Source organism: Hydra vulgaris, chromosome 03, assembly GCF_038396675.1.
Source record: "Hydra vulgaris chromosome 03, alternate assembly HydraT2T_AEP".
Lineage (NCBI taxonomy): Eukaryota > Metazoa > Cnidaria > Hydrozoa > Anthoathecata > Hydridae > Hydra > Hydra vulgaris.
The window spans coordinates 43,286,028-43,310,884 of record NC_088922.1 but is presented as its reverse complement, the minus strand read 5'-3'; the positions used below and the strand labels follow the sequence as shown (position 1 = coordinate 43,310,884).

Genomic DNA, 24,857 nt, shown 5'->3' with positions numbered 1-24,857 from the left:
ACATCTCTCCGACTTAAAATAAAGCTTGCCAACTTGTACGGATAAAACCGTACAAGTTGGCAAGCTTTATTTTAAAAAGGTAGATTATCATTATCCAACCAGATGAATGAAAATATATTGCCAACCACTCTGCTCGCCTCAAATCTTGAATCCATCTGCTGGATCAGACTATCTAAACCAAAATTAAAAGCGTTCACTTCAAATTCTTTTGTTTGTCATGGAAATGTGCTGTGTTTGGTGCTTTATCGTAAAAGCGCTTCAGTTTATGCTTTCTTTTAGTAGCGAGTTCAGTTTCAAATCCTAATTGTCCAACTACTGCTTTTTAGAAAATTTGCAATTAAGAGCCCCTATTTTGTAAGATCATCCAGCAGCTGTTCAATCAAATGTAGCTTGTTATCGATGGTTATGGTTTCATATTTATAATACGACTAATGTGGTTAACATTAGTAAGGTTTTTGTACTAAATTGTAATTAGCAATACAAATTTAAAAGATAAAAACCATTTTAGATTGATTAGATCCAAGTTTTCCATGGGATGTTTAGGAGCTGCCAACATTTCTCTTGGCCTCTTGGCGTGTGGTTTGATTGTGTCGGTATGAGAGCTCTATCTGGTCAAAGAAAGTATATGCAGTAAAATTCCTGTCGCTTCAGTGAGGATCTTCCACCGGACAGGACTTGCACTAAAATATAAGTACATAAATTTGACAAAAAATAAAGACAAAGATTCGACTTTTCCAAAAAATACTTTGATCTCAATGGCTGATTCAACTGCGTGCACACCTACCAAATTAGATTATGAGCGCTACATAGAACGTACAGAACTTCTGAATAATTTTGCCTTATTAAGGCTTGAGCTTTTTTGTAAGCACCTTACATATTGAATCCATTATCCTATCCCTGTTGTGGTCAGGGATACGATAATGGATTCAATATGTTCGAATATCCACACCTAGCCTTGCAATCACATCAGTGGTAAGCTTGGCTAAATCAACTCCTTTCTTCTTCTTGAAAGCTTCAACACACAAGAATTGTTTTTTGATTTGTCAGCGATTAGTTTCACTTTCATAGAGGAGAAAGCCAATAATGAAGGTTATTCGCACAGTGTGAGATTTTCAGTTTGCAGTTGTCAGTGTTATCAGCATTGACTTCTTCAAGGTGAAACTTGATCAGCTACCATTATAATTACCACAGTACATCATCTTCCGAGCAATTGAGAACGAGGTAGTACACTAGATGACATGACTGTTCATGGGCTTACAGAATATGCCCAGTTCCATCTATATTTAAAATAATAGAATTTAAAAATTAAAACTTTTTTTTTCATGTGCATTTTAATTCCAAATGCTTAAGTCTTTACCTCAAACACAAATACTAAGCAGATTTCACATTGTGAGTAAAATGTTTACTATCTATTGAATGGGAAAAAAAACAAGTTGTGCGGCGCCCCTTTAAACATAGTGCAGTTGATGTATGTAAACAATGAAAAAATAAAAACATTCAGAATGTTTTTATTTTATTAAAATTTTTTCTAGTTTTTCGAAAAAGATAAAGTTTAGGTTCCTCAATTAAATTTAATAGTTTTTACATAAAGTATACTTGATTTTGTCATTTTTGAAGAAAAAGAGTCCTTAGGAGCTGTTTTTTTTACCACAAATGGCAAACTTAAATGTCAAACTTTAGGAATACACACACATTAAGTGTTTATTGGTGCCTAGCATAAAATTTTAAATAAGTATTATGTGTATATATATATATATATATATATATATATATATATATATATATATATATATATATATATATATATATATATATATACATATATATATATATATATATATATATATATATATATATATATATATATATATATATATATATATATACATATATATATATATACATATATCCATATATATATATATATATATCCATATATATATATATATATATATATATATATATATATATATATATATATATACATATATATATATATATTTTTTTAAACATCTTCGCTTCCAACAAGGCTGCAAGCAGCCACTAATTAAAGTTGGAAGTTACTGTAAGAGAAAAGATGAAGATTGTAGAGCAAGATAACGATTGACGGACGATTTAAAAGATTGCAAATTATATGAATCAGGAAAGCAAGATAAAGGAAGGAAATTCCAAAGAACTGATGTTCGAGGAAAAAAACTAGACGAATAAGCATTTTTGGAGAACTTAGGAACAGTCACAGAAAAAGGATGACACTTAATTGAATGAGGAGTAACACGAGAATGAATTTTAGTAGATGGCACAAGAGACGCTAGCTCTTTAGAGCAGTGCCCATTATAGTATTTGTAGAAAAGAGAAAGAGAAGTAACATTACGACAATGTGATAATGGTTGAAGGTTGGCTGCAAGAGCAGGTCCAACTATGTTTACAATGCGTTTTTGCACCTTGTCTAAAAGAGAAAGGGCATCATTAGAAGATCCGCCCCAGATATGGCAACAGTATTCCATACAAGGCCGGATTTGAGATTTATAGAGATAGAGAATAGAATCCAGAGTAAGAAAGTGGTGAGCTCGATAAAGAGATGCAACCTTAGCAGATGCTAATTTTGCAACTGATTTGATATATGGTTTCCAAGAAAGATTGAAAGTAAGAGTTAATCCTAGAAGATGAAGAGTAGGTGACTCATCGAGTACATCACCGTTCATAAATATAGGAAGATCTAAATTATTGCGATAACGATTGGCTGAAAAAAATTGAGTTTTATCTGAATTAAAGTTCATCAGCTACTGTGAGCCCCATGCTGTACAAGAATAAATGGTAGTATCATCAGCAAACAATGCCACCTTAGATGTGAGAATATCTGGAAGATCGTTAATGTAAATTAAAAAGAGGGGCCAAGAATAGAACCTTGAGGAACCACTGAAGTTACAGAATAAGAAGAAGAGTGTTGTCCATCGAGGACAACTTTTATGCTACGATTGGAAAGGAAGGATTCAATGATCTTAAAGATGTTGCCGGATACACCATAAGAAGAAAGCTTATGGAGAAGACCAGCATGCCAAACTTTATCAAACGCTTTTGAAATGTCAAGAGCGATGGCCTTAACCTCTCCACCTTCATCTAATGCACGATAAAACCTGTCAGTTATTACTGTTAGCAAATCAGCTGTAGAACGAGAAGATCGAAATCCATATTGATGGTCAGAAAGTAAGTTATTAGATTCAAGATGAGAAATTAAGTGTTTGTTAATTAAAGATTCAAAAACCTTGCTTATGATAGGAAGAAGACTTATGGGACGGTAGTTAGACGAATCAGATCGCTCCCCAGAATTTTTAAAGATAGGGATAACAGATGCAGCTTTCCAGCAGGCTGGAAAACAAGACTCTGATAAGCACTTGTTGAATAGTTTTGAAAGTATAGACGACAGCTCCGGAGAACACTTCTGCAAGACAATAACAGGTATGTTGTCTGGGCCACAAGCTGTAGAAGAGTCTAGGCAGGAAATCCGTTTAGATACAGATGCTGGAGTGATATGAATGTCAAGCAATGGATCAACCTGTTTGTTGGCAATATCAGGTAGAACGCAATTAGTGGAATCAAGAGATGATATTGATGAAAAGTTTTTAGCAAACAGTTCGGCTTTGTCTTTAGGTGAGGTGACAAAGTCTGAACCATACAAGAGAGGTGGAATTATAGATTTGCCCTTATTATTGATATTATTAAAGATTCTCCATAAGTCTTGAGAGCCTAATTTTTGAGATAAGATACGAGATTTCATGACCTGAGAATAACGGGTTTTGGCGTTAGACAAAACCTTTTTACATCTGTTTATTACAGCAGTAATAAACAGATGTCTGTTTTCTGGAATTGTTTCGCTGATAAATATGGAAGTAACGGTTTCGATTGGCAATCGCAGCAGCACAGTGTAAGGAAAACCACGGAGGAGAGTGAGGCTTGACCTGGAATCGTCGAGAGGGAATAAAAGATTCCATGCCAGCCTGAATCCACGAAGTTATGTAAGAAGCACATTTGTCGACAGGAAGTTGAAAGATTTCTACCCAAGGGCCATCACGAAGAAAATCACGGAAAGAATCCCAGTCAGCTTTACTGTAGTTGTAAGAGGTTCGATAATAGGGGTATTCAGGTGATGAAGAAGAATGAGATATTAGTTTTAAAGAGATCAAACTGTGATCAGAAGCACCTAAGGGTGAATGTGGAGAAACTGAGCACTGACTAGGATCAGAAACAAGACATAAGTCGAGTAGAGGAGGTAAATGATTAGAGTTGTCAGGAAAGCGAGTTGGAAAGTTGACTATTTGAGTTAGGGATTGAGAAAGGCAAAAGTTGTGGGCTTTAATGCCTGCAGAGTCATTGACACTAGAGCCAAGCCATTCAGAGTGGTGAGCATTAAAGTCACCAACAACAACTATATTAGCTGATGGATAAAGAGAGATGGCTTGGTCAATATGATCAGAAAAAACATCAAAAAGAGTGCAGTCTTGAAATGAGATATATATATATATATATATATATATATATATATATATATATATATATATATATATATATATATATATATATAAATATATATATATATAAAGACTTATCAATTTATACTTTATTCATTTATGTTATTATATGCTTTATTTAAGTTGATTATTGTTATTACTATCTTTAGTTTTTGAAAAGCAGTTGATTAAAAAAAAAAAGGTTATTCATTTCCTTGTTTTAATTTAAATTATTGTTCTTACAATAGCAGAACTTATACATGATCAAGTAGATATCTCTAAAAACATTCCACAACTGCAAGGAGATGATCAAACTGTTTTTATAAAGGTATAGTTGTGTTAAGTGTTTATAGCAATGGGCAGTTTGAGTTTTAAATGATTTTAATATTAGTCTTACATTGGAATAATGATTTTAAATGATTTGGAATCCCATATCATTATATTATCTTTTGCAAATATAAATTTAGTGTAGCAATTTATTTAATTATAAAGATGCTGAATTAACTAATAATTTAGTTATATTGAATTTACAATGTGGTTATGGTATCTTCATCATAAAAAGATGTAAATATATTAGAAAATATTCAAAAAAGAATAACAAAATTAGATAAGCTATTATCATATTTTTTTATATTCATCATACAATGGTTATTAAATTGATTTTCTTAAGGCAATTGAGAATCTTATATGTGTAAAAGAAGATACATAGAGAAAAGACAATCTTATATAACAAATGGCTGTTGGGTAGGTTTTATAAATACAAAAGAGTATATAAAAGTATAAGGGTTTGGAGTTTTAATCAAGTTGGTGTTTTCAATCAAGTTAAATTAATTTTATTATGTCTGAATAATCCGAAAACCACTTGCAGCTTTTTTTATCAGAAGGTTTGACACCTTAAAACAATAATGTCTTAAAAATGATATGTCAGCTGGTCCATAGTAGGGTTGGTCCCCAGGAATTTTGCCGGATGAGCTATTGATTTACTCCACAAGTATCAGGGCAAAAACTTAATTAATTAATACAGAATTTCAAATGGTTAAAAAAATTTCTAATCTGACATTAGATATTAGGGGAAATTTTGGACTCCCATCAAAGTTGTACATTAGGCTATTAATTTAATCAGAAATTAAGCTTTTACAAAAGATACTTATATCATAGTGGAATCCAATAAACCTAAATCAAATATGAATTTCCAGTGTAAAATTGAGGTCAAACCCCCTTGATAAAATCAGCATGTATTTAAAACATCAATCAGCCTTAACTTTGCGAAAAGATCTAAGTATAAGAAATTGTTCAGCAAAAGAAATGTTTTTCAACATAAAAATTATATTTAAATAGATTTTTTTATATAACACAAGTAGTCAGTAAACAAGGAAAAATAAGAAATGTAGTTATTTTAGTCTTTTAAATATTTAAAGAAAATAATCTTTGTTTCAACATAATCCAAGCAAAAAAAGCTGCCATTGATAAAAAAAAGGGGATAGCTTTTAGATAAGTCTTTATTAGTTTATTAGTTTTTATTGCATAACATTTAGCCTAAGGCATTGTGTTATATAATTAGCTAAACTTGGCTTTCGTATCTAATATTATGTTATTTAAAAAAAATTTCAACATGCTACTTCTCCATAAATGAATTTCATAAATACATCTTTGTTATTAAAAAATTGTAATTTTTTAAATAGTAAAATATCAGTAAAAATCTTAATAGTCAGCTTTAATAAAATAATTAACATGATTTAAACTTTAAAATCAAATTGAATTAGGATTTTTCTTAAAGCTTTAAAAAATTGTTTGATTGAGCAGTGAAAACATTAAACATTAATATTGAATGATAATTAGTTTTATCACTTATCAAAATTATTGAGCAGTTTAATTTTATTTTAGTAGTTACTGAATATTGATGTACTAGCAGTCAAAAAAAACTTGTCTAAATGAATAATAAATGTCAATTAAAAAAAAAAAGCATTTATATTTTTATTAGTATCTGTTATTTAATAAAAAATATTGTTTAACTTGAATAGTTCACTTCCGTTAATCAAGGTCCGTTAAACTTTAGTCTAAAGATTAAAAGTGTTTAATAAATTTTAAAATACTTTTAAATACTTTTATTTTTTAGAAAATAAAATTATTTTAAAATAATAATAATAATAATTTAAGTAATTTTTAACAGATGTTTAAGCATTTGCAAGATATGTGTCATGATAAATGTCAGTTCTTTTTTTCTTGTAATAAAAAAAAAAATGATGTATATGATGTTGGATTTTTTGACCTTATTTTGTCTGTTACAGGGGTCATTACAGAAATGAATAATTTAGTTTTTTTTTGGTGCAGTTTAATTTCTAATGTAGTTGTTTTGAATGTTCTTCTGGTTTTCACTTAGTTTTGTCATCTATTGACCTGAAAATCTAAAACTGCCCATGTAAAAAATTGGATGCAAATTTATTATGTATCAAGTCAAAACCAGAGTCAAACTTTGTGGGAGGTAAAAAATTTCTTTAGATAAAGAAATAAATTTATTAGGATTAGGTTAACTGATTTAACACTTTTTGGCCTGAGGTTAAATGCGCATCTCGCTAGACCAGTGCAAGGTCATAACATCTCAAAATTCATGTATTTTGAGTTATATATTTTTCAAGATTCAGCAAGATAAGGAGATTCAGAGCAATATTAAAACATCTAAACTAATTAAACAAAAACTTTTTATATTAATATCTTTCATCATCAATAGAAAATTAATAATGTCAAGGGTTAGGGTCATAGATTCATTAATTTTTCTTTTCAAAAACCAAACTAAAAATAAGTGTAACATTTTATTGATTTACAAGTAAATTTAGTTTTCAAAGCTTTTGTATATCTTATTAATTTGATTGAATTTAATGTATGGCACGAGATAAGATAATGTTATTATAATAAAAACCTAAAAAATAGATGGAAATTAATTTGGAATTAGAACAAAGATAATTAGTTTTAGGCAATTTGCTTAGAAGCGAAATCTTAAAATTTAAGAAAATTTGCTGATAGTTGTAGTTGATAATCCTGAATAAGCCTGCTTTTATAGGCATTTTTTAAGAAGAGAAAAATGATATTTTTTGTTAAATATTTAATATCACTATGATTAAACATAGATTAGCTCTAAAATGACATGGTTACAGTGATAATGGAATGTAGATAGTAAATTGTTTAGTGCAGTACTAAAATATCACAAAAAACAGTAGCATGTCCAATTTACTACCATGACACATAAATCCAAAACTCAAATCAATACTGTAATCCCAAAATCTAATGTTTTTTTAAGAATTTTGTGTATTATTAATTTTTGAGAGTTTTGCATATATTTGTGTAATATCTGTGTATAACACAATCATTTGTGTTTTTTAAAAAATAATTATTTCTTACAAGTATTGCAGTGTCTCTATTTTCTAATAGTGTATTAATATTTCCGCAATGAAGTCAGCCTAAAACTTTAACATTCAATTTCTCATATTCTGTAATTTTGAGATGTTATGGTCATTCACTGGTACAACGACATAATTAATAAGCAATTTAGGTAGTTCAAGGTATATATTCCAACATAATTTTGTAATAACATAAATTGATATTACAGTTGGAACTTAACAATACTTGGAATTTTTTTTTAAAACTATTGACACTAAAACAAAGTGACAACTAAAAAAACATACTAAGTGACATTAACAAGTTTAAAGTGTTGCTTCATGTATTGGTTTTTTTTTCAAGTTAATGATTATTTGGCCGTGCAAACATGGGCTTTCTACAACAGAATAATTTAAAAATACTAACCATTAAGGATGCGCCGAAGGTTCTATCAGATTCAGTGCATCACTACTAATCATATAACCATTAAGGATGCGTCTAAGGTTCTGTCAGATTCAGTGCATCACTACTAATCATATAATCATTAAGGATGCGCCGAAGGTTCTGTCAGATTCAGTGCATCACTACTAATCATATAACCATTAAGGATGCGCCGAAAGTTCTGTCAGATTCAGTGCATCACTACTAATCATATAACCATTAAGGATGCGCCGAAGGTTCTGTCAGATTCGGTGCATCACTACTAATCATATAAATAACATGAAGTCTTTCTAATATTTCAAAAGTTTGTTTATTAATAAAAGTTATTAATTTATTAAGGAATAAAAATTGAAAATTAAACATCTACAATGTAAAATGGAATCAGCAAAAATTGTCAGTTGCCGTTGTAAATTGCGATTAGCAATGATACCAACACCTAGCAAGTAATTAAAGAAGTTTTGGCAAAATATACCTTTGATAAAGTTAAATAATCAGTTAGTTTTTTATGCATAAAGTTTTCGAACAGAATCACATTATAGAAATGTTTAATTAGTTGAAAGTAAGATTTGATCTCCCATAATAACTATTTAGCAAATTTCTATCAACATCTAAAGAACAAACCAAAACTAAAAACACATTTCAAGCCTTATTTGAGCATCATAAGCAGATCAAAGTCATCAGATGGTACTGAGGCTGATAAGGTTGAAAACTGTCAAGGTTGAAACTATTAAACTTATAAGGTTGCTTATGCAGCTACAATAAAAGAGATAAGGACTACTATCATGCTGAAAGTTCCATGATCTATGCAGATACCATGATTAAAATAAAATTGCAATGTCTGCTTTATCACATTTCCAGGAGAATTCAGCTGGGATTTAACTTAGCATGCTATTTTACAAATTTAAAATTTTTTTTATTGATGGGGTTTAATGGCAGCACTGAGCAAAGTGAATACATACAGGGATATGACTGTGACAAACTGACAAATATGTCAATAATATCTTATTTACTTTGGTTCCAATATGAATTATTTATGATGCAGAAATAGTTTTTAGCAGTTTTTTTTTTATCTTTAAACTTTGTTCGATAAATTAAGATGGTCAGCTTCAACAAATATTATACTGATACTTTTAAATTGGTTTTAGAACAATATGGTAGGTATTATATGTTTGAATCAATTCATAAAATATTAATTTATTGTGCTTAAGTCATTTCAAATCTGATAATTTTTATTAGACAATCTGGAGTTTCATACCAGAAAATCAAAACAAGAAAGAAAGAAAAAAAAAAAAAAGAAAAAAAAAGACAAGACGCAACTATATATTGCTCTGTTTAAGCATAAGAAACTTTTCTTTTTATGGTTCATTTGGTTTTTTAATCAGAAATTTTGACAAACTATTTTTGCAAGCTTTGAATGTCAACTCAGTTTCAAATTCTTCAACAGTATAGTTGAAGAATTTGAAACTTTCAGTATACTTTAATCTGTTTAGTATATTGATGACTTTTCTACTACCTGTCATTTTACAGTAAGATCTCATAAATGTTTAAACAAGTTTTTTAGGTTAATTATTTCAAATTCTTTTTTGCTTGGTTATGTATTTCAAGTATTTATCTTTAGCATATAATCTCTATACTTCGTATATAATCTAGTATATAGTAGTATTTACCTTGGGTACTTTAAGAGTAGAATTTAAGTTCTAAATTTTTGCCCCAGGAATTCTTGTTATCTTTGAATTATTTTGCCTTGACTATGATATAAAAATCTTTGATCTTATCTCTGATAGTTGTGGTGTGGATTAATTATCTAATTTACAACTTTAAAGGGTTCTAATGCAGGTTTACGTTACATGTTTACGCAGGGTTCTAATGCATTTATAATCTCTGATGTTAGATTTTTTTTAATCGCCTGAAATTTTGTTTTAATTTGTAAAGTTTTTGCCCCTTATACTTCCGGAGTAAAAGATGGCTTTTTGGCAAAATTCTAGAACTCTTGGGAGCCAAACACCCTTCTTATAAACAAACTATTTTTTAGAGAGTGCAACTTTTTTCTTACATGTTAATCCTTCTATTAAAAAAATGGACTTAAAAAACTTTAAAATGTTTTAGACAACTATTAATACAAATTAAAATTTTATAAAGTAAAAAGTAGTAACCACAAGTAATATACAGATAAAATTACAACCACAAGTAAGATAAAATTATCATTCACCCCAGGATTCCTCTGCCATGAATGTATAAAAATGGTTAGGTCTCTCAGCTGCCCCTTTGTCGATATTTGATAATTTTATTATAATTATCAAGATATATTACGATTACTGTTTATGTAAACATAAATAAAAAAGTCTTTTTTTTTTACATATTATGCATTCCAAAGTTTTATAAAGTTTTGCAAAAAACTAGAATTGCCTAACCCCCCCACCCCACCCCCTCCTCTTCTTATAAAAACAAACAAACAAATGGTGGGAATGCCATAGTTGAAAAAACAATTAATAAAAAAATTAATAAAAACATCTTAATAAATTTAACAAACTTGAAGATAAAACAAACAAGTAACATATACAGTAATAATAACCAAATAATATCAAATTAATAATAAAAAATTGGTACTAAATATAAAATCATGCTGCATGAAAACAAGAGAGCTATTTTTAAACATTTTACTATATTATACATTATACATTATATAAGTTTTAAACTATATAGTTATTTTTTTAGAATTGGTCATTTAAACAAAGTCTTTTTTTGATTTCATCACAGACATTATTTATCAATTTCGCAATTGAGTTTGTATAAAACCATTGATTTTATTTTGGGTATGTAATTTGACTACTCTCTCACAACTTTGGGTATGTAATGAATATAAAGGAAGCTCCAGGAGAGAAACTCTCAATGCATTGAGTCGGGCTAATAACAAGTTTGTTGTGAAAACTGATTCGGTAATGACTTCTTTTTTCCAATCAATAAGTTCTTTGATTTCACAAGCATCAAGGTTTATTGTTTGTGGAACTTTAAAAGGTCTCACATCAGTAAAGTCATGTTCACTTCCAGCTCTGACTGCCAATATTATGTTGACTGCAAATGACCTTTGTTCTGAGTTATCAGAACAGAGAAGTATATCCTAAGGATAAGCCCACCAGGGTTCACCTTTTAGATAAGGTTTGGAGGCTTCTTTAACCCTATCATCTTGCTTCTGCCAAAATAGTCAAAATAGATTTAAAAGATGACCAGACTATAGAAGCAAGCATCTCATTCCACAAGTAAGCTATCGACTGTGAGACAATCTACCACATTTAAGAACTTCAGGATTTTATTCAGGTTTTCTTTTAATATTGCATTCAAATATTTCCATGCAACTAAACCGTCAGTGCTCATTTGCTTAACAAAATCTTTACTAATAATAAAGGCTACGGGTGGAGAATTGGCATAAATTTAGTAATTCTTTCAAGAACTTTAGGAAACAGTTTATCAACTGCTCCACACCATCCTTTTTCTGAAGAAGTTGGCCTGTCAATTTTTTCCACAATATTACGAAATGAAAGCTCATTAATGTGAAGTCAGCAAAAAGATCTAGTTTTGATGGAGAAGTTCCTCCACAAAGTGAAGCACTCCATCTTTCCATTTCATTTCTAGTATCACTAACAATTAGTTGGAGATTAAGATCTTTACCTTTTTCTATTAACCAGTTGAATAACCCAATAGAAAATTGTTTGGCTGGTTTACATACTTCAGATTTAGGGAATGGTTTATGATGAGGAAGATTATAACCTCTATCGCAGTTTTATGGTTTGCTTCAATAATTTTTTTTCTGAATTTTTATCTTTTTTACCAATCAACAAAGATTCCAATGATTATATTTCTTTTACTGTCTAGATTTTTCTCTGCTCTCGAACATTTCATAGCATGCTCTTTGGCACAAAAAACTTTTATGCTATTACAAATGAGATTATTTTTATCTTCAGCAAGTTTCCTTGCCTTCATAATATCTTTCAGAAAACCATAAATGATAGCAGCAGAAAATTGAAAGAAAAGAAAAGAAATATGTCAACATTAGAAAATTGCATTGATAAATTACATGGATTTTTTTCATATACTAGTATTTTTTCTCATTTCAGATCAAGACATCGCTGCATAAATCACACTGTTGGAAATTCAGTTTTGAGAAACTTTCAAGGACCTGCAAGATATTTGCTCAGCTTAGTTTTAATGGATTTTCTGGTTTTCTTACTATTTAATAATGCCATTTTTCTATTTTGAATATATTATAAATCTGAAAAATAAAATGGCAGGAATAATAGCAATTAATATGAAAATAAATCTACAATAGCTATCATCATATTTATAAGGTATATTTGAATATTAACTAGCACTTAATCACAAAATAATGTTTTAAAAAACAAAAAACATTTTACTACAATAAAGCATAGGAATAATCAATATTATTCATTATGTACATTTGCAAAAAATTAGCAAAAGCTGTTTTTTTACCAAAAAAGTTATACCATTCAACTCAGGCTTTATAAAACACATAGGACAAGTGACATACTAAATCAAAATTAACATGCATGAGTATGATATACCCTACTGCATAATCAAAACCATATAGATGATCTTTCTATCAAAGTTTTATCACTTTTATACAATTTTATTTTTTTGCGACTACAATTATATTCTTTACATTAAATTTAAATTTGATACAAAAATTTTTTATAAAAAGTCATGTTTGTATTTGAATACATTTAGTTAAAAAATATATAACATTTTTGCCTTAACTTCATATAGAGTTGAATGTAAAATAAATTTATTTATTTAGATGTATTCTGATACAACATGTTTAAAATTAAATGATACTGCAGAATTCATTTGTATACTTTCTGCAAATCCTGAGGTTGTGACGTAAGTTGTTTATTCGTATATTATTTTTTTTAGTTTTTTTCTTAGTAATATCTAATCAATCTGTTAGAAATCTTAAGTTTATGTCTGTTTTATAGTTTTATTTTTTTATTATCTAATGTTATTTTTACCCTGACATTTTTGATTTTAGAAATTCATCTGATGATTTTGAAAGTTTCACAAATGGACATGATCCTAGTGATCTTGAAGAATTTGCACATAATGTGCCTCCTTCAAAAGTTCCTAGGCTACATTGTTTATTTTTTAATAAGTTTAACTGTTTCAATCAAGACATTATAATAAAAAAATGTTTATATGGTATTTATTTTTATAAAAAAATTTGTTATTTTAAAAAAATGTTTATATAGTATTTATAAGTTTAACTGTTTTAATCAACACTATAAAATAAAATATTTATATAGCATTTGTTTTCAGATAATATTTTGAAATATTTAGTACTTTTGGTTATGAGCTTTACTATTGATTTAGAATCAGTTTTCAGAGAAATTATTTCAATAAGAGGTGATATCATAGCATTATTTACACAACTACTTGGTGGTGATAGGTTGATTGCAGAATATCTTCTTTTGCATTTAATTTCCAAAGTGTGAGAAATTTTAATAATTTATATCTAATAATTTTAACAATATATTAGTATGAATTTTTTTTTTTTTAATTAAAAAAATAATCATTCCAAATACAAGCTACAAGCAACCACTAATTAATTTGGGAGTTAGCCAAAAAAAGAGTTGAATAAAGTGGTTGACATATAACTTTAGTTATATGTCAACCACTTTATTCAACTCTTAAAAAAATGAAGACTGGAAAGAATTCCAAAAAGCAGAAAGAAACCATAGGAAACCATAGAGGACCAACAATGCTTATGTTATCCCAGACAACCTTATGTTATCCCAGATATATAAATAAAATGTCTTCCAGGAAAAATCAAGAACCAGGTGGTAAAGGCACCATAATGGTTCTTAAAGAATTTTAGATAACTTTAGGAATAATCTAAGCTTAGGCACAAATCCATTTGTAAAACTAATCTATCCATAATCTAAAAAATAAAAACATGAGTTGTTCAATGTCATCCCAAATTAGATAATCATTATTCTCACCCTGTTAAAAATACAAATATGATCATATAAAATAAGAAAATTATGATATTTACAGCATAGTGTTGATCAGACCTAGGACTTTCACAGAAACCTGGGTAGTATAATATTCTTTTAAAAAATAGGTAGCTAACAGTTGTTTCTATGATGCAAAAGTTAGGGTAACAGTTGTTTCTATGATGCAAAAATTTTTAAAAAGTGTTCATAGTCATCCTGATTGATGATAATTTACAAGATTGATGGTAATGGACATGTTAAACATGTATAAAAGCTAGTTTGCAACATTTATATTGTTTTACCAACTTCGAATAACTTAGTTGTTATAATATTTTCATTGTGATTTTTCTTAGTCAAAAATATTCTGAATTTATAGTAGAAGGAGTCCCATTGGGCACCATAGATATAATGTGGTTGTAGACTAGTGGTAATATTTTTGATTCACAATCAAGAGGTTGAGATTCAAATCTATCCTGCACCCTCTGAAATTACTGTGCTTAATCTGTTTCTCCGCACAGCACTCTTGTTTAAAAATGTTCATGTTTCTGAGTTAATGATTGAGAGAGAATATTTTTAGAAAATGAGTAGCTCCACTGTAGTGGACACTGGAGCAATAGGGAGGTGAGTTTATGAAATTCACCTTCCAATTGGTTGCAAATCTAAAACTTGGGGTCAATGACACATTTTTTGGTAGTCATGGTTTTGTGAGAGTAAGAGTGAAATTTCGTGTGACATGATTTATCTCCCGTATCTACTATGGTAAATTCATGCATGCAGCCTCTACACAGGGCGACTAGAAACTTGGATCAGCAATCAAGGCTAATGCATGATGGGACTTCATAGATAAGGAGACATAAAGATCTTATTCAAATGCATTAAAAGGGTTTATGGAGTCAACATCCATAATTCTGGTGAAGATATATTAGAAATTTGTTGAAATTAAAGAGTTTGCTAACAATAGTAAGAAGACAATAGTTTTTCAATTGTTAAAGGGATCAGAGTGATCTCCGGAGTTTTTAAAAATTGGAAACATGTACCATTTTCTAGCAGTCAGAAAAATTAAATGTTAAATAGTAAGATACTGATAAAGAGTTGGAAACTGGAATATCAAGTGAGAAATTAATTTTGCATCAGAAGCATGAGTAATTTAAGTGTCTAGCAATGAATCAACTTGTTTTATTGGGATGACATGAAAATTGAGGTCATTAAATTAAAGAGTGAGTTAGAAGAAAAAGTCTTTTTAAAATTTTTTGGCTTAGCTTTTGAAGAGGTAAATAATTCTCATGAAGACCCGTGTATCAGTGGTGGAATTTTAGACTATTGATAATGACATTGTTAAAGATTTTGGAAAAGTTTCTAGAACTTAACCTAAGATTCATTAAAAAGGTTGTAATGAAGCTTAGCATCAGACAGTACCTTTTTGCCTTGATTCTTCCAACGGTATAGTGACATTTGTTCTCTAGAATGTGATTCATTTGAAAAAATGAAGAAAATAAAAAAAGAAAGTAAAAGCAATTTAATAAAAGTAATAAATATTTTAGTCAGAATTATCTGAACTACCTTAAGGAGGACAAGGTGAAACTGTGGACCCAGGTTGATGACAAGACATAAATCAATAAATGAATTTAAGTGATTAGGTTTGTCTAAAAAATTGATTACAAGTTAGCTGAGTAAAAGATCAAAAAAAAATTTAAATATAATAAAAGATTTTTGAACAAATTTTAAGCTTTAGAGTCAGCAGGTCAGTGGTACATAATTCTAACCTGATTTCATAGCAAATAGGTGAACTGATATGTATGTATATACTCAGGCCAACCATATAATTATTGGAGTCTTTTCAAGTTAAAGGTTAATAGCCACCAATGCTAAGATCTGAAGATGAAACAGACTAATTTCAATTAGTCTGACAAAGAGGTAGTCTGGTGAGGAAATAGGTCTGGTGAATTTTGCAAGAATTTGATAGATAAAGAGTTTGATGAAAAAGATATTTTTTCTTTAATGTTTTTGATAGTTTATTTTTTAGATTTCACTTTATTCATTTTTTAAATTAATAGGGAACTTTACCCAATTGTAGGTAGTGTATGATACCCTAAGCATTAAGCTATGCAGTTGTTAATCAACCCAAAGTTGTAACAAAGCACTTCTTATTTAGCCTAGACAGTGCACACCGAAAGGACTAACAAGGATAACTTTTATGCACAACATGGCACTGTTAAAACTCTGATATCTTACAACTGTTGATGGAATTAGCCTCACTACAGAGTTTGTGAAACCTTACTGCTCTCTAGCTTAAGAACTATAAAAAGTTTTAGAACTGTATCTTTATTAAAAGATAACAGAAAGATTTGTATATTCATTACCACAGAGAAACAAGCAAAACCCATGTGTAGAGTCAAAAAGATCAGCATTTTTTATTATTTTTAATTTAGTATAATAGCAGAGTATGTGATTATATAAACAAATTTTGAAAATAGAAATTGGTTTCTCAGGTGCAGTAAGGATTTGTCAGGCCGAGGATTGGTAGTTTGTAGTTTTAGTTTTAAAAAAATTTTAGTAATGCTTTAAGTCTGCTATTTATTTCTAAATGATAATTATGCTAACTATTTATTATTTTTTGTTGTAATTTTTGCTTTTTTTCATAGTTATGGTAGATGTGGAACTTTGTGTCTCGGCAAGTTTTCCATGAATATTACCAAATGTCCTGGTGAAAACTTCACTACAAGGCTGTACTCTTCAATTCAAAGTATTGTAGAAAAGGTATTGATAATAAATTGCTTAATAGTTTAATATTGTTCCCGCATATAATTTATGTGAAAAACCTATTATTCTTTGAATAGTTTTATAGGGTATTATAATTGCATAATTTAAATAATAATTATATACCAAGTTTTAATTAAAATGTGAAGGAGCAATGAAATAATAACAGCTGTTTCTCACGTCTCAACTGTCAATGGTCAGGAAAATAATTGATAAATATTTAAAAATTCAATATTTATAAATTGTTGATTAATTTTAAATATTTAAATATTAATTTTTAAGATATTAATTTTTTAAGATATTAATTCCTTCAACAACTCTTACTTCTGATCTTTTTTGGAAACCATATATGAAATTGATTGCAAAATTAGCATCTGCCAAGGTTGCATCTCTTTATCGTACTCGCCACTTTTTTACTCCTGATTCTATTCTTTATTTCTATAAATCTCAAATCCCTTCTTGTATGAAATACTGTGGCCATATCTGAACCAGACAATAATGTCCTTTCTCTTTTAGATAAGGTGCAAAAACAAATTGTAAACATAGTTGGACTTACTCTTGGAGCCAACCTCCAACTATTATCACATTGTCGTAATGTTGCTTCTCTTTCTCTTTTCTAGAAATACTATAATGGGCACTGCTCTAAAGAGCTAACGTTATCAGTTCTTTAGAATTCGCTTCCTTCATTTTGTTTTTCTGATTTATATAATTTGCAATCTTTTAAGTCATCTGTCAATCGTTATCTTGCTCTATAAACTTCATCTTTTCTCTTTCAGTAGCTTCCAACTCTAATAGTGGTTGCTTGCAGCTTTGTAGGAGGTGAAGATGTTTAAAAAAAAATAATAATAATAGGTTGTAGTAAGGTTAAAATAAATTACGAAAAAGTGTGCTGTGTTTTTGTTACAGTAAATATTGATGTTTTATAGTTTTATGTAGCCCTACATGCAAAAGAAGAGCATTATTTTAAAAGGGAGCTATTAACAATTTTTTTCATATTGCATTCTTTATTGAGAAAGTTGCAAATCTAATTATTTTATAATGAGTAAAAAAATTGTTCATCATCTTTGCCTGATAATTAGTCTTTTTATTTTTGTCAAAATAATAAAAATATGATTTTGTTTCTTTAAAAAAATCACTCTTCAATTGTGACTAGGATTTGTTCAGTCAAGTTTAGGCCTAGATTAAAAAATTTATTTCTACACCCTAATTAAATTTTAGCCTGGAAAGAATAATAATTTTTATTAAAATTTTTTTTTTAGCTTGAGTAAGGTTTTTTATTTTAAAAAAAGTTGTTTTTCGTTTTGTTATGTTATTTTATTAATAAAAAAGAAAAAATCTACTTTTTTAAATTTGAAGCTTTTTATGTTTTGTATTACAGAGTGCTTACTTCCCACTTACAATAGATAGCTTAAACAATAAAAAGTTTGTACCAAAAAAAGACTATGAAGCTAATAGATTGGTTTATGGTGCCCTACAGTTAGCCTGCAGTAAGGTCATTAAAGATTTTTTTTAAAGTTATGAATACATTATTTCAATTTTTCAAAACTATTTAATGTTATTTTTTTTAAAAGATACCCAAGTGGTTATTGATGAAACACAAATGCAACCTGGAAAATTAAATGCTGAAGGTTTCATTTTTTTGTTTGTGTCTCATTTGAAGATGAAAGAAATTGATTTTGAATGAAATTTAATTTTTACCAATAGTTTATTTTGTTATAATCTTTCTTAGAGCTATGTGTTTTTTATTTTTTATTTTTTTTTAATTTTAAAAATAAAAGATTTTCCAAAGATTTTAAGCTGTAGAGATACACTTTAAGCTGTAGAGACACTTAATATTGTTTAAAATCTTATAAAGTAAATTGCAAAAGTCTAGAAACAACTTTTTTTCCGTTTTTAATCCATAATTTTTCACAAATTTTCTGAAATATCTTGAAATTTTTACCAAATGCGCTTTACGTTATTTTCTACAGTAAGTTGAAATTTTTACCAAATGCGCTTTATGTTTTTTTCTGAAATAAGCTGAAATTTTTACCAAATGTGCTTTATGTTGTTTTAATTTCAAAGTACAAACCACAAAAATAGCAAAATTGAATGGTTAATTAGAAATAATTGCAAAATTTTTAGAAATAACTGAATTTACCCGCAAACCATAATATCTCCTCCTTTATGTTTAACAATAAGTAAATTATATTAACTCTGAGTCTGTCTCTTATTGGGTGTTTGACATACATAATCCATAATTACTGAATAGCATAAACTTTGATTCATTAGAGAAAAAGACTTTGGACTAGTCATTTGCTGTCTAACTAAGTTGATCTTTTTTGCAAATTTTATTCTGGCTTTTATAGAAATCTTTCTATTCATTCTGGCTTTTAGAGAAATCTTTCTAGTCATTTTTTCTCCCACAACATAACTAATTTTTTTATTTCATAATAAACTTCCTGAGCATTTGCCGTGCTTTTAAAATATCAAATTTTGCAAAAACTTTAACAAATATTTATACTGCTTTTGAAATATATCAAATTGAGATATTTTTGCACAAAAGCCAAGTAAAGCATAAATAGGGATAGCATATGCTATACATATATGTGGTAGTAATAGAGCGCTCGCCTCATAAGCGAGAAGTCTGAGTTCGATCCCCGCCACGTACCTGGTAGTACCGTGCTTAACTTGTTTCTCCGCACAGCAGCATTGTTCGTCGAGGTTCGTGTTTCGGAGTTATAGAGTTGAGAGAGGGTTATAACCACAAAAAGTAGCCTCCTTGACTGTAGTGGCCCTCTGGGTCTTCAGAAGGTGAATAATTTAAAAAAAAAAGTTCTTTATCTGACGGGATATACTAGTTATTACAGTTGATCCTTGAAACACCAGTAATAATAGATGTGACTCTAAAGAAAAGTTTGTTACATAACCAAAACACAAATTACGTTTATACATTAGTATTAAAAAAATTTTCCATTCTTAGGCTTTTTATTATTCTATTTTATATTTTATTAAAAAACAATTTAAAAGTTCAGTTATAAAAGAATACTTTCACAAAAAGTTATTCCAAAAAGTCACATGCATAATTTCAAGCCTTTTATGACATTAAATACACTCTTAAAAACCGTTGACTGAAAATAAGTGTTTGTTGTCAGTTTATATATATATATATATATATATATATATATATATATATATATATATATATATATATATATATATATATATATATATATATATATATATATATATATATATATATATATTAGGGATTCGAAATTTGACAGCAATAGGAAATGTTATTCAGTGGCAAAGACTTGATTATGATTTTGAATTTTCACAGGTTGAAATGGAAGCAAATTTGGTAACTTTTTTTGTTGAAAAATGTTTAAAATATTTGTTTACGTTTACTGGTTGTTTTTTTAAATTTATTTGCTAATTAATATGTTTTTGAATGTTTGTTTTAAATTTTTAAACATTTTAAGTGTAGTGGTGTAGTGGTAGAGCACTCACCTCATAAGCAAGATGTCCCGAGTTCAATCCCCACCACGTCCCTGGTAGTAAAGCCCTCAACTTTTTTCTCCTCATAGTGGACTTGTTCGTCAAGGTTTGTATTTCGAAGTTATAGAGTTGAGAGAGGGTTGTAGCCACTACTAAAGTAGCCTCCTCAGCTGTAGTGACCTTCTCGGCCTTGGGGAGGTGAATTTTTTGTTGTTGTATATGTTATATGTTTAATACTGGGTAAATTAACCATGAGTATTAACCATAAATTGCGTATTTTCTGATATATTTCAAATTATTTTCTTTTTTTGCTTAAGAAGTCTTATATCTAATTTTTTTTTTTAACTTTTTTACAGAATTTTACACATCCCATGTGTGGCCACTTTCCAGTATTTTCTATTTACTTCAATTTTTACTCATTCTACATGGCCTTTTTCCAGTATTTTCTATTGGCTCACTCCTAACTATATAATGCATAGCTTTAGTTTTATTCATGTTTGAGCCCTTTTTCCACTCTATTTTTCAACACTGAAATCTTACCGATAATTCTTTTTTTATCTCTGCAATCAAGCAACATCTGCATATAATAGTTGCCATGGTAAACCAACACTGTACGAGTTTTAGAGTTTTCAAAACATTAATATTAAGTAAAAGAGATAATAATAGTATATTAATAAATATTATTAATAGTTGTTAAATTTCTAAACTACCTTAAAATGTGTTAATATAATATAATAATAAGTAATAAACACATTTTATTTTAAATATAAAAATTACAAAATTATCATACTTCTTTATATTATTTTTAAAACATTTATATACATATTTATTTATTATTTATATACATAGCATATAAAACATTCATATACATTACAGTATATAACCCGTAAAATGGTTATTAGTTAATGAATCATTAATAACGATTTAACTCCATATATTTGAAAAAATTAATAAAATACAAATTAATCTACGTATTTTTTAGTTCTGCTCTCTTTTATTCGGCTTTTAGTTAATGACATTAAAAGACCACATTACTTAAGTTATTAGGTTCTTTTTAAAATCAGTTATAATTTCAGGTACCAGAGAAAGAAAACCAGGTACAGCTGGCCAATACCTGAAAAGAAAGAAAATGAAAAAAATTTATATATCATCTTATTATCATCTTACAATAATTAACAGAAATTAAGACTACCTAGCACTTAATAGTGCTAAGTAATGATTTTTTTCTTTGGCAACAAAATAAAATGTGTTCACTAGGAAGTTTTTGAGCACCAAAATGTTGACAGATCAGGTTCATTTCTTCTATAAAGTTATAATCAGGAATAGTATTACTTCTTGCTGTTGCTAATGCTACAATGCATGCTTCCTTGTCAGCAACATTTTATACATTTTTTAGATGTTTAATTTCATCTCGCCTAAAAAAAAGAAAACTAAATTAAATAATTAAAGACAATTAAATTAAATAAAAATATATACTATTCTCATGTTGTAAAAAACATATTTTTAAGAACATACCTGTAAAGAGATAAAAAAAACAAAACAAATGATAATATTTAATTTGAATCAAATAAAAATTAAAACCATACAATTCCAATAACAAAAGAGGTAAAGGTAATTTTGTTAATACAAACAAAATGTTGAATTTTATCATGTTTCTAATCTATAAACAATTTTATTAAACTATTTAAAAGAACAGAAAACTCAATGCAAAAAGTCCCTTTTTGTTAAAATATAATATAAAAATAAAATAAGATCAAATGCAATTACTTTAGATACTTTATATGATTTAATTATTTTATATGATATATAAACCTCTACAATTTAACTCATTAATTTAACAACTTGTTTACCATGGTTACCATTGAGGTCAAAAATTAGTAAACAAAAATTAAACCAGTTTTATTAAAAATTTCAAGATAATACTTATTAAAATCAAAATCTATTTTAACTTAAGATTTATTGAAATCGATATCTTTTTATAAGTTTATATAGATAACTGTATATATAAGTTTCAAATTAGTACGACAAAAAATTAATACAAACTGATAATGAAATGAACTTAGATGATTATCAAAAAAGTAAAACAAAATTTAATAAAATCATTTTTGTTTTTTAAATTTAACAACCCTAGCCAAAAACTCTTATGGGGTTAAAAAAAGTCCTATAGGGTTTTGAAACAACAACAAAAAAAAGGCAAATCTTTGATAACTATAAACACTTTTTAATTTGTGTGTTTTAATTTAATGGGGTTTAAATCTTAATTTTTTAATATTCTTATAGGATCCTATAGGACTTTTTGACTAGGAAAAGACTTTTTCTAACAAAAAAATTTTTAAAGTTAAATGATGCAATGTCAGTCAGTATGTTTTAATCTAAAGTAATAATAAAGATGAAACAATTTAAAAACAAATTTAACAATTTTTAAAAAATATATAATCACGTAACTTTATAAAAAAAGCTTAACACATTAAGCAAAGAAACATGGAGAAGCATAATCATTTTTTTTGACTGCTTCCAGCTGAGTTTTTAAATTTTTTCTATTCCTCATTATTATTATTTTTAAGTAAAAATATACATATAAATACAGAAAAATATAAAATATACTAAAATATACTCACATTTATGAATATAAACTTACATGTGAACAAATAGCAGTCTTATTTTATTTAGTTTTTCATGTTAAATACATAAATAAAATAAAATTCCAATATAATACAAAACTGAATAGTAAACTTAATCAAATCAGTATCAGTTTAACTGTCTAAAAATTTCTTTCTTATTAAACCCTTCTAATAACAAAAAATAATGATTTTCAATCTTTCCAATTTCTCTAAAAAATAAAATAAAACTTATTTAGCTAGTTCCTTAGTTCTTGATAATCTAAGCAAAGTAAATAACAAAAAACAAACAAACATTTATTAAAACTACTAATTAAACAAATTAACTAAAAAAAGAACAACATCAATTCTCCTTGAAGACTAAGAAAAGTTAATCAGATCTAATATTCTTGCAGACCTTGCTTGAAAGACCGCATAAACATTAGGAAACGCTTTTAGAAAAATCTAGAAATTACTTAAAAATGGTGTAAGACAATGTTAAATGATAATTGTTAAATAATAACTGAAGTATTAATATTTAGATAACATATAATAATCTTTTTGTTTTGTTTGTTACAATATACTTTTTTTTTATAGGAGCAACTTCTTATGTGCAAGTTTCATAACTGTGATTAATTTACTTATTTATCAACTGAGTTAATAAATTATTATTAACTATATTAAATAAAAAAAGTTTTTTGAAAAAAATGTCAAGTTTCAGTAAAAAAAAATTTAAACCAAAGTAATTTTAAAAATCTATTTTTTTTTTTTTAGTAAAAATTACATTACAGTTATAATATTTTTAAAAATAAATGTGAAATACAGATATTAAAAAATATCAAATAATTTGTTGTATCTAAAAATAATAATAAACAAATATAGTAATATAAATAATAAAGTAAATAAAAATATTTATTTTATTTTAACTTTTAAATATAAAAAAATTAAAAATAGCAATTAAATTAGTAAATAAAAATTGATTCTGAAGATATCTGATGTTATGGAGATATCTGATGCTCTGGAGAAATCTGATGTTCTAAAACTGGACTTCATTTATTGATACTGTAAAAATGCTTGGTGGTCAATAAGCTTGATGATGATGGTTGCTTTGCTTTGTGCTCATGAACTTTATCACAGAGCACTACCATGGGAATTTTATAAGCAAAGACCCTAGATTTTCCCTAACAAAATAATTATGATAAATGATAACGATTTTTTAATTGTATTGTTCATACAGATTTTAAAGATATTTTTATTATATTTGTTGTTCATTTATTTCATTTTAGAATATGTTAGTTTTATCAGAAGGAAAATCACTATTAAATGTGAGTCTATTTTTATTTAATATAAATTTAAAAAAATTTTAAGAAAGAGTTAGCCATTGTCTGGAAACACAGGGTTTTTTTAGACTAAAAAAAAGCAGTTTTTTATTTTATTTTCAGTTGTTTTTTTTTTTTTCTTGCATAAGTCAAAGTTCCAACTTAAAGTTATTAAAAACTAGTAATTCTATTAAAATGTATACAAAAACAAATTATTGACAAAGTTTTTATAATAACCAATACAAAAGAATAACAAATAAAAATCAAAAAGAAATGGCTTTAGTGAGGTAAATAAAATAAATGCATTTTTTGCACATTAACAACATCTAAAACAGAATTATGTTAAGTTAACATGTATAAGTAATAATCGCATTAAACTACTAA

The 24,857-nt window shown here is 27.6% G+C and overlaps 1 protein-coding gene across 4 annotated transcripts in view; it reads left to right on the top strand.

The window, feature by feature from the left end:
- Positions 1–24,857, top strand: part of LOC101241796 (mini-chromosome maintenance complex-binding protein) — a 62,816-nt gene that overhangs the window by 31,891 nt on the left and 6,068 nt on the right. For 3 of the 4 annotated variants that reach the window (XM_065793310.1, XM_065793309.1, XM_065793307.1), the window contains 9 exons: positions 4,754–4,833; positions 13,129–13,211; positions 13,360–13,526; positions 13,698–13,815; positions 16,963–17,077; positions 18,456–18,564; positions 18,649–18,705; positions 20,326–20,420; positions 24,441–24,479. In XM_065793310.1, the coding sequence (XP_065649382.1) occupies positions 4,754–4,833; positions 13,129–13,211; positions 13,360–13,526; positions 13,698–13,815; positions 16,963–17,077; positions 18,456–18,564; positions 18,649–18,705; positions 20,326–20,420; positions 24,441–24,479 (863 nt within the window). The remainder of the gene's footprint in view (positions 1–4,753; positions 4,834–13,128; positions 13,212–13,359; positions 13,527–13,697; positions 13,816–16,962; positions 17,078–18,455; positions 18,565–18,648; positions 18,706–20,325; positions 20,421–24,440; positions 24,480–24,857) is intronic. The other variant, XM_065793308.1, reaches the window with a different exon arrangement.